Source organism: Bos grunniens, chromosome 19 (genome assembly GCF_055505025.1).
Source record: "Bos grunniens cultivar Pamir isolate PY7600 chromosome 19, Bosgru_T2T1.0, whole genome shotgun sequence".
NCBI lineage: Eukaryota > Metazoa > Chordata > Mammalia > Artiodactyla > Bovidae > Bos > Bos grunniens.
In genome coordinates this window covers 54,748,019-54,760,428 of record NC_141183.1, presented here as the reverse complement: position 1 = coordinate 54,760,428, position 12,410 = coordinate 54,748,019, and the positions used below count along the sequence as shown (strand labels likewise).

The 12,410-nt window shown below is 54.0% G+C and overlaps 1 protein-coding gene across 1 annotated transcript in view; it reads right to left on the bottom strand.

The window, feature by feature from the left end:
* LOC147352734 (uncharacterized) overlaps window positions 1–8,592 on the bottom strand; it is a 67,735-nt gene extending 59,143 nt beyond the window's left edge. Inside the window, exon 1 of the mRNA XM_086361037.1 lies at window positions 7,850–8,592. Within this exon, the coding sequence (XP_086217163.1) occupies window positions 7,850–8,592 (743 nt within the window). The remainder of the gene's footprint in view (window positions 1–7,849) is intronic.
* Window positions 8,593–12,410: the final 3,818 nt, after the last annotated feature.

Below are 12,410 nucleotides of genomic sequence, written 5' to 3'. Positions count from 1 at the left end.
GAACACAGTAGCAACTAGCAAAGGTGGATTCAAACACAGGCAGTCTGACTCAGAGTTTTTAACTACATACTATAGTTCTTTTTCAAGGTGCTTAATGACCCAGGACCACAAATTCCTCTAGGAGCAGTCTGGATGATCTTCAAAATCCTTCCTGGCTTTAAAATTCAATGCTTCTCTCTTTTAGCAATAAAATGAATTTATGACTTGGAGGAATAAAATGCAATGGTGCTGTAACACTGCTCGGGTGGGATGAAACATCTGTGTCTGCCGCACCCAGAGCCAGTCAGGGGAGGGAAGGCACTGATTTTCTGAGATAATGATGCCCTGTGAAACCGCCAGACTGGCCGCAGTCTCAACGAGAAACGACAGCTTAAAGGCAGCATCTTAAAGGATGCACCAACTCGCAAAAGTCTGCAGGTTCTCAACTATCAGCTCTCAAACCTTCATTTGTCTTTATTTTTTTAAAAAAGGGAAACTCAAATGCAAGTTGTAAGGATACGGGTATAAGATGTTGGGGGAGGGGGTGGGTTATGGCACACTGATGCCTGGCTTTCCTCCGAGCTTGGCACCTGCTCATGCAAAACCCACTCCATCCAGGTAGTCTGTGTTTTACAGCTTCCCTACGACCTCGCAGCCCTGGCTCAGAAGTTCTGTAACTGTGCAGGCTTTTGCCCTACACACACCTGCTGATACCGTCATAGGCTGCTGCCCGGTCCATAGACACAGAGATGCTCAATGGCTGCCTCCCCTGACTGTATCTCTGATTCATCTTCCTCCTCTCCCTGCTTAGCGCAGGAGTTCCCTGCCCGCCCCCCTTGCCACTCGTGGCAGCCAATGGTGAGGCTCTCCCAGCAGCCTCCTCCTCCTCTCGCTCGCTCTAGCTCAGGCTCTCTCTCTCAGCTCCTGGTACAGCCTGAAACCGAAACTAATCTCAGACCTGAACAAAGTGAAATCATTTCCTAAGCCTGATCACCCTACATGACCGCAGAGGATCTTCTCATCAGAGCTCCAGATTTAGAGCGCTGGTTGCGGGGGTGGGGGGGGGTGGGGGGTGGGAGGTTGAGGGTGGGGGGTGGGGGGGTGAGGGGCTGGGGGGTGGGGAGGGATAAAGAGTTGTGCAGGTGCTTCCTAGAACTCAATGCTTCCTTAATGAATAGGTAAGAAGAAGCAAGAGACCCGCCATAGGGTTTTCTGCTGCTGCTTTTCTTTAATTTGCACAAGTCCATTGAAATTCACCCCAGGAAGTAAACTTCACCACTCAGTATTCTAAATTCATTGTCCAGCACTGGCTCCTGTTTGGCTCCTTCTTAATCAGATTCTCTTCTGAGAGCAAGGCTTGTTCCTTTGGTGATCTCTGTAGCCATCTTGCTGAATGCAGCCTAGATAACTAGACCACATGCTTTTCCTAAATTTGAAAAATGCAGCCTTTTTACTTTCAGGCTGGGAACAACAAACTACAACAAACAAAAAAAGTCAAGTCATCATCAATGAACATAATGTCCACCCTTGATACAGTTTCAAAAGAATTATGCACCCTGGGAAAAGTCCCAAACTGTTTTGTTCGTCATGCTTGCCCCCAGCACACCTTCGGGTGCCTCTCTCTGTCGCTAGGGGAATGGTGTAATGATTCAGTTGCTGGCTTAAGCAACACAGAATTGAAAAGGTAAACGCACTGGCCAACAAGTGTTTGGTAAAAGAGGAATAACTTTTGGATTGTCTGCTATTTACTCTTCATTCAACCAAGTTTACTGAAGGCCCTAGAGGTATGCCCAAGCCTCTTCTAGGTGCTGGGCCAGGAGGGTGAACAGTCACTTAGTCATGTCCAACTCTGCGAGTCCACAATCTGTAGCCCACCAGGCTCCTCTGTCCATGGAATTCTCCAGGCAGGAATGCTGGAGTGAATAAGATGACTACCAGCTCCCACTGGGCCATTTTCAGAACATTTTTTGAGTAGGAGCTGAAGCTTTTCTCTAGCGCCAACAGCCAGACAGTCAACTGCTTGCGGGTTCCTGCAGCCCTCTTCACAAGGCATGGACTCCATCCGGTAGGGCTGTGGGGTGTCCCCAGAGTGCACCCCTTCTGACAGGGATCAACGCAGGGCAGCACCCAGCTGTGGACAGATGTGGTTTGTGTCTTGGCTCATTAATGAATGACCCACTTAAGGAGACAGACATTCTTCAGTCACTTTAACAGGAAAATGAGGGGTTAGGCCAGATCTGAGCGACATTCTAGCTCAAAAATTCCAGCTCGTTTTCCCCTCCCTGTGCTGAGCTGACACAGATCTCGAGGGGCCTCTACTTCATCTTCCTGTCTCCAGATGAAACCTCTTAAACCACAAAGACAAATGGAACTTGCTCCCATTTCTAAAGACCTTCGGGGATGGCCATTCCCCTCTGCTCCTGTGAGTCACTTGTCCTCACATCCTATCTGGAATGTTGTCCTCAGATCTTACTTAAGTCCTTCCTCTGCAGTTTACATTCATTCGCCGCTGGTCCTGCTTCTAAGTATGGAGAGACAAGAGTGAATCACTGTGTTCTGAGCGATAACGCTGACAAGATTTTTATTTTTTCTTCGGCATGTTCACTCAGGCAATAGAGGAGGTGACTATTAAAAACCACAAAGGTCCCAAGGGAGCCACCTAAGGCAAGGGTGCTGCAGGATCCATCCAGAAAATTCGAATCTACTGAGGAGTTCACAGAGTGGGAGAGCGATATACACTCTGACCAGATCAAAAGGCTGGGGGCAACAGCCCCTTTAACCTTCACTCAGCTCAAGCGCCCCCTCCCGCAGGAAGCCCTCCCTGCCCAGCTCCTCCTCTGGCTGCCAAAGCATCTGCCTCTTCAGCACTCATTTCAGTGCAGTGTTCGCCATGGCAACCGAAGTTCTAGGCTGACATATTTGTTCCCCCCACCTAGACTGTAGGCATCTCTAAGTCAGGGTCATGTCTTAGTAACCTTTGTACTCAGGCTCAAGCTCCAGGAGGGTGTCTGGCACTCAGCCAGTGGTTCTCAGTAAACAGTGCTAGGCTGAATGCTCAGCACATCCCAACGATGCTTGAATGTTGCACTGTCAGCCCTTCACTCGGAGCACGTCACCCCTCCAATCCCACCACCCCCCCATCCCCACCTCTCAGCCCTCAGCTCAGTAGGGGTCTCTCTCAGACTTTCTCTAAAGATGTAAGCTCTGTAACCAAGCGTCTTGGGTTCAAATCCTGGCTCTGCCACTCTCCAACCATGCAATCTTGGACATGGTATTTAAACTCCTTATGTCTCCGTTTCTTTACTGAAATATAGATTTAACCTTTCATAGGATCTTGTGAGGATTAAATGAACTGATTCATGAGAAGCACTTGGAAAAGGGTCTGACCCATAGTGAGTGTTCAGTGAGGCTGGAATTATGTCCCAAACCTATGGCTTCATAGAAACCCCAACCTGCTTCTACTCTGGAATGTCATTGAGCCTACCCACCCCCACACTAGACCCCATTCCTCCAGAATCAATGTTAACAGTAATCTAAAAAGCCAGTCAACCCTCTTTACTGATTATGATCCTCCCCCTGCACCACCCCACCTTCACCAGTTTAGAAGGGAAATTTTCCAAAGAAAAGGGAGGAGAGTTAGTTCCACAGCAGGGTTACAAATGCTGAGTCATTCTGCCCCCAATGATACTTCTCTGTCATCACCCTTGACACTTCAGGCTCATCTCCCCATTGTGTGTTTCCCTCTGCTCAAAATGTAAGCCTCACCCCACTCCATCCCACATCTCCAAAAGCCAGCCTCAGCCTCTACAGTTTTTACCAAAGATCTCCCTTAATGATAAGATGCCTCGGAACGTTAGCACCCAAGTGCAGAAATAAGAAAAAGAATGATAATAATAGTTTCCACTCTAAAAGAAGACTTGCTCTTTGTCTGGCGTATTATCTCCTTTCGTTTTTTTTCTAAAGCTGAGAAACTGAAGCACCTACAGTCATAGAGTAAGATGGAGAGCTGGGAGTGCAATGGGGAAAATGTATATAACTTTAGATCCTACACGGTAAACCACAAAGCCATTCTAGAAATGGACACGGAGTGGCCAGATTGTCTCCTGGGGGTGGAAGTTAGAGAGATTTGGAGCCTTTTTATCCCACCAGTCATTCCCCAGTGCATTTCACAATTTATGAAAAGGGAGTTTTTGTGGACAGGCATTGTTACTGTATCTGTCACTTATGACCTGTTTTAAAGATAAGAGCAATAGCTGGATTATTCAGAATCTATTACACTGTTCAGACACATCAGAGAGGCCTACTGGGAGGCTGAAAGCAGAGGCCATCAGAGAACTGAGTGAGCCAGCACAACCAGCATCCTCGCCAACCTATGGCGGCCGCGGTGGCGGCAGGCAGACAAGTCCTGGAACCTCTCGTCACCGCCATAGGACCCTTACAGCCCACCTACAAAATAACTGTCAAGCCCCAAGTTAGGGACCGCCCGCTGGACCAGAGCACCCCCAGGTCCTTTACAGTTCTCACTTCCTGAAAGCGTAAAAGCCAAAAAAACCAGAGGCTTCACCTCCTTCCAGGGCACCTTGCATAGTCAAAGCAGATTCTTGCTCCCAAGGCTCTAGAACACTCCGGCCTATCCTGCTCATTGCCAGGATCAGGGGAAATCTATCAAGGCAAAGTACAGATAGGAAACCCTGAAGGAAGAAACAAGTCTAAGTGCTACTATCTGCTCAACACTGTGTCTGTTAGTCAAAGAAAAATCTCCATGAACTACCATTGTCTGGGTCCACTGGGACCTAAGAAGGGCTTCTCAATACCAAGCAGAGAAGCCACAGATGGCAGACCCTGCTAAAGGCTCTTCCAGATCCCCAACAAGGGTGATGCCACCAAGCCTTGGGCAGCAGCCCAGGGCCCAGTCAGCTTTGGTTAAGAAACAAAAGGCAGGCCTGGTCTCCTTGAGGACACACTGGGGATGGTGACAGCCATTCCTTTTGGCTTGCCCCCTCTTCCCTCGTCCATAAGGATCTAAGGAACCCGACATGAGTTTGAGCAAACTCTGGGAGATAGCGAAGGACAGGGAAGCCTGGCGTGCTGCAGTCCATAGGGTCTCAGAGTTGGACCTGACTTAGCGACTGAACAACAAGGAACCTACAATACTTTGATCCTGGCCTTGAACAACTCTGCACAAAGGCCTCCTCAAAAGGAGGAGTGTCCTGGGACTTCCCTGGCTGTCCAGTGGTTAAGACACCATGGAACATGGGGTGGATCCCTAGGGATCTAGGATCCCACATGCTGAGCGGCTCAACCAAAAAGTGAAAAAAAAAAAAAGGAGAAGCATCTTTCACACTTACACTCTCCACTGAAGCATGTTCCACCACCTCAACCTCGCTGCCCCAAGAATGAGCTGGGACTCTTACAGCGCCTGACTCCTATTTTGTTGTGACAGCATCCCTCACCCTAACCCCTTTGTGCCGTGCTTAGTCGCTCAGTCATGTCTGACTCTTTGTGATCCCGTGGACTGTAGACTACCAGGCTTCTCCATCCAAGGGATTCTCCAGGCAAGTGGGTTGCCATTTCCTGGAAAGGGTTGCCATTTCCTCCTCCAGGGGATCTTCCCGACCCAGGGATCAAACCCAGATCTCCTGCATTGCAGGCAGACTCTTTACCATCTGAGCCACCAGGGAAGTCAAAGTGAAAATCGCTCAGTTGTGTCCGACTCTTTGCAACCCCATGGACTGTATAGTCCATGGAATTCTCCAGGCCAGAATCCTGGAGGGGGGTACTGATCCCTTCTCGAGGGGATCTTCCCAACCCAAGGATTGAATACAGGTTTCCCATATTGCAGGCAGATTCTTTACCAGTTGAGCCACCAGGGAAGCCCCTAATCCCTATATTTACCTCTAATTCAACAGCTCTGTGGCATTGGCCTAGTTAGTGCCCAGAGCCTTCTCACCACAAAGGCAACAAAATCAGCCCCTGGAGAATGGCCACCCCATTGGCCCCCATTCGCTGGCTCACTGTCAGGAGCTGGGATCCGGTTCAGAGTTTCCAGGTCTCCATGGCCACAAGCCCAAAGTTGCATCGGAAGGTCATGAGAAAAGTCCTCTTGAGAGATCTGCTCTTCACACCCTGGAACTATTCACTGACTCAACACAAAAGAGGAAACTGTTCCAAACCACCTAGGCTGAACCACAGATTCGAGATCTTAACATGGGTCCCAATTCCAAGGGGCACAGTGACCCTCTGATACTGCATACAAAATGTGTCCCTGCCCACCTGCCTGTGCCAGAGGGAGGGAGAGGGGAGTTAGAGCTTTCACCAGATCCTCAAAGGGGCCCGTGACCCCTACCTCTGGCCCCAATCCGCGCCCCCCCCCCCCCTTATTATCATCCCTGGGTCATGCTAGTTGCTCAAGGTCTTTCTCCTATCTAAGGATGTGTCCAGGCCTGAGGCCCCACTCCTGGTCCCTTGCCTCCTGCTCCTTCTAGCTGCAGTAGGTGGACTGGGGCAGGAGTAGGGGTGAATTCAAAGTCAACCCTCCACACACACCCTCCAGCTTCCTGGTGACCTGAGCCAGGTTTCTCTCTCCATCCCAGAGATGCCATCCTCCATGCAAACAGAGGTCCCAAAGACCTCATCGGCCAACAGCAGAGAGGGCCCCATTTCACACTTGATTCCTTGCCGCCAAATCTCATGGTGAGACGACTCCCTCTCTGAGAACTCCTGGCGTCCCTCACCTCCTTCAGGCACACCTGGCCAGCTCCACCCAGGCTGGCAAGATGAGCATGCGTGGCAAGGAAAAGGAACGAGAAGCTCAGGCACCTCCCTAAGTCCTTTCTCCTGGACCGGCTGGCTCAGGGTTCTCAGGACGCCCAGCCAACAGGAGGGCTTACTCCCAGTGCTCAGCAAGCTCCTGCCTGAGCGGTAGGAGGGGAGGGAGGTGGTCCTGTCTCCTAGGTCACCCCTAGGACAACTGAAAAATTCCCAGTCGTTCCCCCTCACCCTCCACTCTCACCGAAAGGAAGAAAATCTAAAAGCTTCCTCCGCTGACATCAGATTCCTCTCCAGGAATTTCCTTTCAGTGTAAATTTCTTGGAACGAAAACTTCTTTCAAAGGGAAAAGAAACGGACAAGCCCGTGCTAGGTGTAAAACGAACAATGCAAGCCGCAAACAGAGGGGAAAGGATGAATTAGCGCCAACACCACCCCCCTGGAGCTTAGAGCCCGGGGCACCGGGAGCCCGAGGGGCGGGGGCCGAGGGGCGGGGACGGCGCCCGGTGAACTTTCCCTGGCCGAACCGCGGGAGATGCAGCTCCCGGGGGACCGGGTGGGACCAGAGAAAGCGAAGCCGACCTCGGCGGGGGCAGGAAGCGCACCTCCCCTTTTCCTAAAAGGAGCTCAGGCCCCGGCAGGCGCCCCCCGCCACCACCCCGCCGCCCCCTGCCAGCCGTCGACAAGCAGCCGGCTCCCCCCGGCCCGGGCCGGGCGGGGAGGGGCGCCCACACAAAAGGGGCAGCGACTGGGGAAGGGGCTCCGGGCGGCGCCGGCTAGCCGAGGCCTGGCCCGCCTTGCCCGCGCCGCCCGCCCGCCCACCGGCGACCACCCGCCTCCCCGCGCGCTCCCCTCCCGGTCCCCCGGGTCCCCGCGCGCCCCGCGCGCCCGCGGCCCGGGAGACGGCGGCGGCGGCCCGGGAAGGACACGGAGCCGGACCCGCCGCGCGAGGCTGGGGCGGCGCGGGCTCCCGGCGGCCGCCCCGGGAATCAAACTCGCGCCCGCCCGACCCTCGCGGCGGCGCCTTGGCGAGCGGGCCTGGAAGGTGGGGCCGAGGCGCGCGCGGGCCGGGCGGCGCCGGCGGGGGTGAAGGGGGTCTTACCGAGCAGCCACGCGCGTCCGCTCCCCGCGGGCCGGAGGGGCCGGAGGGGCCGGGGGCTGGGGGCGGGGCGCGGCCCCGCGGCGGCGGCGGCGGGCCCGGCGCGGCGGCGCGGCCGGGGCGCGGGAGGCGGGGAAAGCGAGGCGCGGCCGGCTTCCTAGCGGCGGGCGGCGCGAAATGCAGCTGTCCCTGCGCGGCCGCCGCGAGGCCACAAGTGGGGCCGCGCGGGGAGGAGCGGGCCTGCGGGCGGGGCGCGGGCCGGGCCGCGGTCCCCAGACCCTCTCCGCAGCCGGCCCCTCGGAGAGGGGAGGGAAGCGGGGTCGGGGGCCGCCAGCGACGCCAATCGCAGGGGCTGGGCGTGGGGGGTTGGAGGGTGAGGGCCGGGCAAAGACGAGGCGGATCCCCGGGGGACCGACCCCCGCGGCAGCCACGGGGACTCCCGGCTGGAGGGCCGGAGGACCCGATCGGGGAGCGTCGGTACCCCGGGCCGCGCGGGGCGTCTTGCGCCTCCCTGCTCCAGGAGCGGCACCAGGGAGGCGCACCCAGGAGAAGGTGGGGCGGGAGACCCGAGACCTCAGCTGGGGGTGGGGGGACCTAAAAGCAGGGCTGCCCAGAGGGTGTGGCCGCGCCTCTGGGGCCTGGGACAGCTGAAGTGGAGAGGAGGGGGCCCCCGGGGTATTAGGGTTCAGGAGAGGAAACAAAAGGTTGAGATCAGAGGAGATCAAGAAATCAAAGTTATTACCCATTCACATCATTGGATACCACTTGCCATCTTCCCACCTCCTCCCCAGCATACCAGGTCACCTCAGGGGTGTCTGAACTTTGCAAAGATCTCCCAGGGAAGAACGGGAAATCAGCTTTGGCTCTTATTTTTCCGCGTGTTTTAGTTTCACATCCTAATTAGGGGATGGGGGTAGGGCCCATCAGGTGCCAAGCATCCTGCTGCAAAGAGGCGCTACCTAAGGAAGGGACCTGAAACCCATGAAGGGCAGTTCCAGTTCTGCCCCCGGGGCAGCTTGCCAAGGACCCACAACCTCCTCCTGGACAACCTGCCTTAGAGACCCACTTGCCCGTCTGGGTACAGATCTTAGAGAACAGCACCCCCACTCCCACCAACCAGGGCTTGCACTCCCCCAGCCTGCTGAGACAGGGCTAGAAGACTGTGCTAGCCACAGAGACATCCGAAGGTAAAAACCACAAACCAGAGTGCACCAGACACCCATGTGTCTCCATCATTTGCTTGTCGAGGGTGTTTCTTCAGCAGGTTGGGAACCTAGAAGGGGGAGCAACCTTAGAACCGCACCTTCTGGGGAGGCCTGGGATTGACTAGCCTGTCTAGTTGAGCTCCAGGGCCAGGTTCCCAGACTCCTCCGAGGACCTCCTCTCTCCCACCCACCTCTCCCCAGGCCCCTTCACGCCATGGTATATTCAGTTTTGGGGGCCCTTCAAACTCCTAGAGGTGGCCCCTAGACCCCAGGTTAAAGATCCTTAATCTAGATGGACTGACCCATGCCTCCGTGATGACTCCTGTCTCCTTTCCCAAATGCTCTCCACTAGATTATGTTACACTTGCCCAGAGTGCAGTTCATCTGCCACTTTTCTGCTTACTTGTGAGATCCTGCTGCAGTTCCTCTCCCTGTCGCCTTGGCATTTTGGAGCTGAGAAAATGCATCTGCAAATTTGAAGTTTTGGCTGTTAGGCAAGTGCTGACGGAATCTTTTCATATATTATTCATATAGTCATCAGATGAAACTGATCCCTGTGATGGTCGCTCCTCCTTGAAGAATGCTTCTTAGGCATTGGTAACATATGCTTCCTTTCGGGGCTGTCTTCCAGGAGGCTTTTTCTCAGACTGCTTCCCTGCCTCTCACCCGCACTGGGTAACCTCCCTTGCTCCCACCACTGCCTGTGAGCTGAATGTTTCCCAGGATCCCAGGCCAAACCACTCTCCTGGGCTCTAGCCCCACACACCCAGCTGCCTATGGAGGCTCCTCACCTGTGGGACCCTCGGACACCCCAAATGCAAGGAGGCAAGAGGCCCAGAGCATTTCCTTCCCATCCGCATTCCATCTGGCTTCACAGCGGGAAACCTCAGTGCCCGGTGTCCCTTGCCCTGTAATCTACTGGTTATCAAGTCCTGTTCCTTCCTCCTCACTCTCCTGTTGCTGTACTGTGTGCTCAGTCGCTTCAGTCGTGTCCGACTCTTTGCGATGCTATGGACTGTAGTCCACCAGACTCTGTCCATGGGATTCTCCAGGCAAGAATACCGGGGAGGGTTGCCATGCCCTCCTCCAGGGCATCTTCCCGACCCAGGGATTGAACCTGGGTCTCCTGCATTGCAGGCGGAGTCTTTAACTCTGAGCCCCCAGGGAAGCTGCCTCCCTCTCCTACTCCCTTAGTTTCCCTGCTTGGCCCTGGTTCAGGCCCCTGCATCTCTGTGCATCACAGCACAGGAGAGATCCCTTGGCTTTCAAGCCCTTGCCCTGCTGCCTGCCTCAGGAAACCTACTGGTCCTTTCTCTCTCTCTCTCTATTTGCTTCATACCTACAAATGCTGCAGAATGTGCCCTGATAAGAAACCCTCACCCCAACCTGCCCTCAGGCCATTGCCCTATTTCTCTCTTGCCCGTTTATCAGTAAACTTCCTCTGAGAGAAACCAACCTTGCATCCCCTCTCTGCTTCCTCAGTCCCTTTACAACCCTCAGAATCCAGCTTCATTCCCCATCATTCCAGAGTCACCTTTTTCCAGGAGGCACCAGCCAGCTTACAGTAATTTCAACCCATGGGCCTCCTCCCCACCCGTCTCTTGCTACTGAGGTGCTCTGACCACCTTCTTGAGGTGATTCTTTCCCCAAGGCCTCCTTGGTTTTTCTACCAATTCATTCCATCATTTCTTCAGCTCTGCCTGCCCTAGGGACATTTCTAGGGCACAGTCCTCTCCACTTTTCCATAAATCCCGCCATGTCCAGGGTGCTCTCACAGACACCAAGCCCTGATCACCCCACCTGTTGCTGTGTGACTCTGGGTTGCTTATCTCCCTCTGTGCCCTGATGGGTATTTGGAGCTCACAACAGTGCCTACCTCAAAAGACTGTGGGGAGGATCATACAAATTCACACACGTGACGTGCCCAGAACAGTGCCTGGCACCTTAAATGTTCAGCGAGTGCTGGTGACGTCCATAAGGAGTGTGTTGGACTTCACGGGCAGTCCAGTGGTTAAGACTCTGAGCTTCCACTGCAAGGGGGGCAGATTCCATCCCTGGTCAGGGAACTAAGATCCCACCTGCCCTGTGGCACGGCCCAAAAAATAAATCTAAAATTTTTTAAATTAAAATATAATGTTAGGAAAAAAAGAGTGTGTTGAATGTCCGTTCCTGGGTCTGCCACCTCTCATGAATTCCTGGTTGGACAGGCTGCCCCACGGCCACCTCCCCTTCAGCATGGCAGCTCTGGGATCCTTCATCTCTGCCTCTCCTGTGGCAGAGTCTCTACCCAGAAGAGCGCACCTCCCATTCATCCCAGTTACCACTTCACCCACCGCCTTCCTGCTCCCCCACCTTCACACCCCCAGGCGCCTCTGGCACTCCCCTTGAACCCTCTTGCCTTGCATAACAGGTTGCCCCCACGGACTCCTTCTGTCCAGCCTGCTGGCCTCTATAGAGCGCACAGTATTGTGGCTGAGCTCAATGAATGAGCTCCTGGGAGGTCAGTCGTGTCTTCTGTCTCAGTGCCCACACCTTCCAGCCCAAGGCCTCGCTGGTCCCATGAGTGTATAAATATTTGCCAAAGGACTGACTTGGGTCGGGTCGTGAGACCTGCCTGGTGTGCCCTTAATAAAACCAGGTTTTCCCTTCGCTGGTAACTGTTTGTAAGGTCCCGGGCCCTACCTTCCTGTACGGAGACTGTCAGCTTCTCCTCTACAAGGTGATGGGGTGGAGATTGTTCTTGTTTAGTCCCTCAGTGATGTCCAACTCTTTTGTGACCCCATAGACTTCAGCCCGCCAGGCTCCTCTGTCCATGGGATTCTCCAGGCAAGGATACTGGAGTGGGTTGCCATGTCCTTCTCCAGGGGATCTTCCTGACCCAGGGATCAAACCCCCATGTCCTGCATTGGCGGGCAGGTTGTTTACTCAGCCACCAGGGAAGCCCCAGGGGTGGAGATTAGGTGTAGATAAATGGAATTCTGTGCAACCATTAAAATGATTTTTAGTCATTACACTATTAGATGTGGGGTTGGGAGGTGGAAGGGAGGTTCAAGAGGGAGGGGACATATGCACACCTAGGCTGCTTCATGTTGATGTACGGCAGAAACCAACACAATATTGTAAAGCGATTATCCTCTGATTAAAAATTTTTTTAAAGGAGAAAAAAGAATATTACATGTCTACGAAACTATTCAAAATATTATATGGGAAAGGTAGGCTACAAAACAGTATATTCGGAATCTGCGGTGGTTCAGTGGTTAAGACACCATGCTTCCACTGCAGGGGGTGCGGGTTCAATCCCTGGTCGGGGAAGTTCCACATGCCTTGTGGTGCAGCCAAAAAAGAAAAGAAAAGAAAAA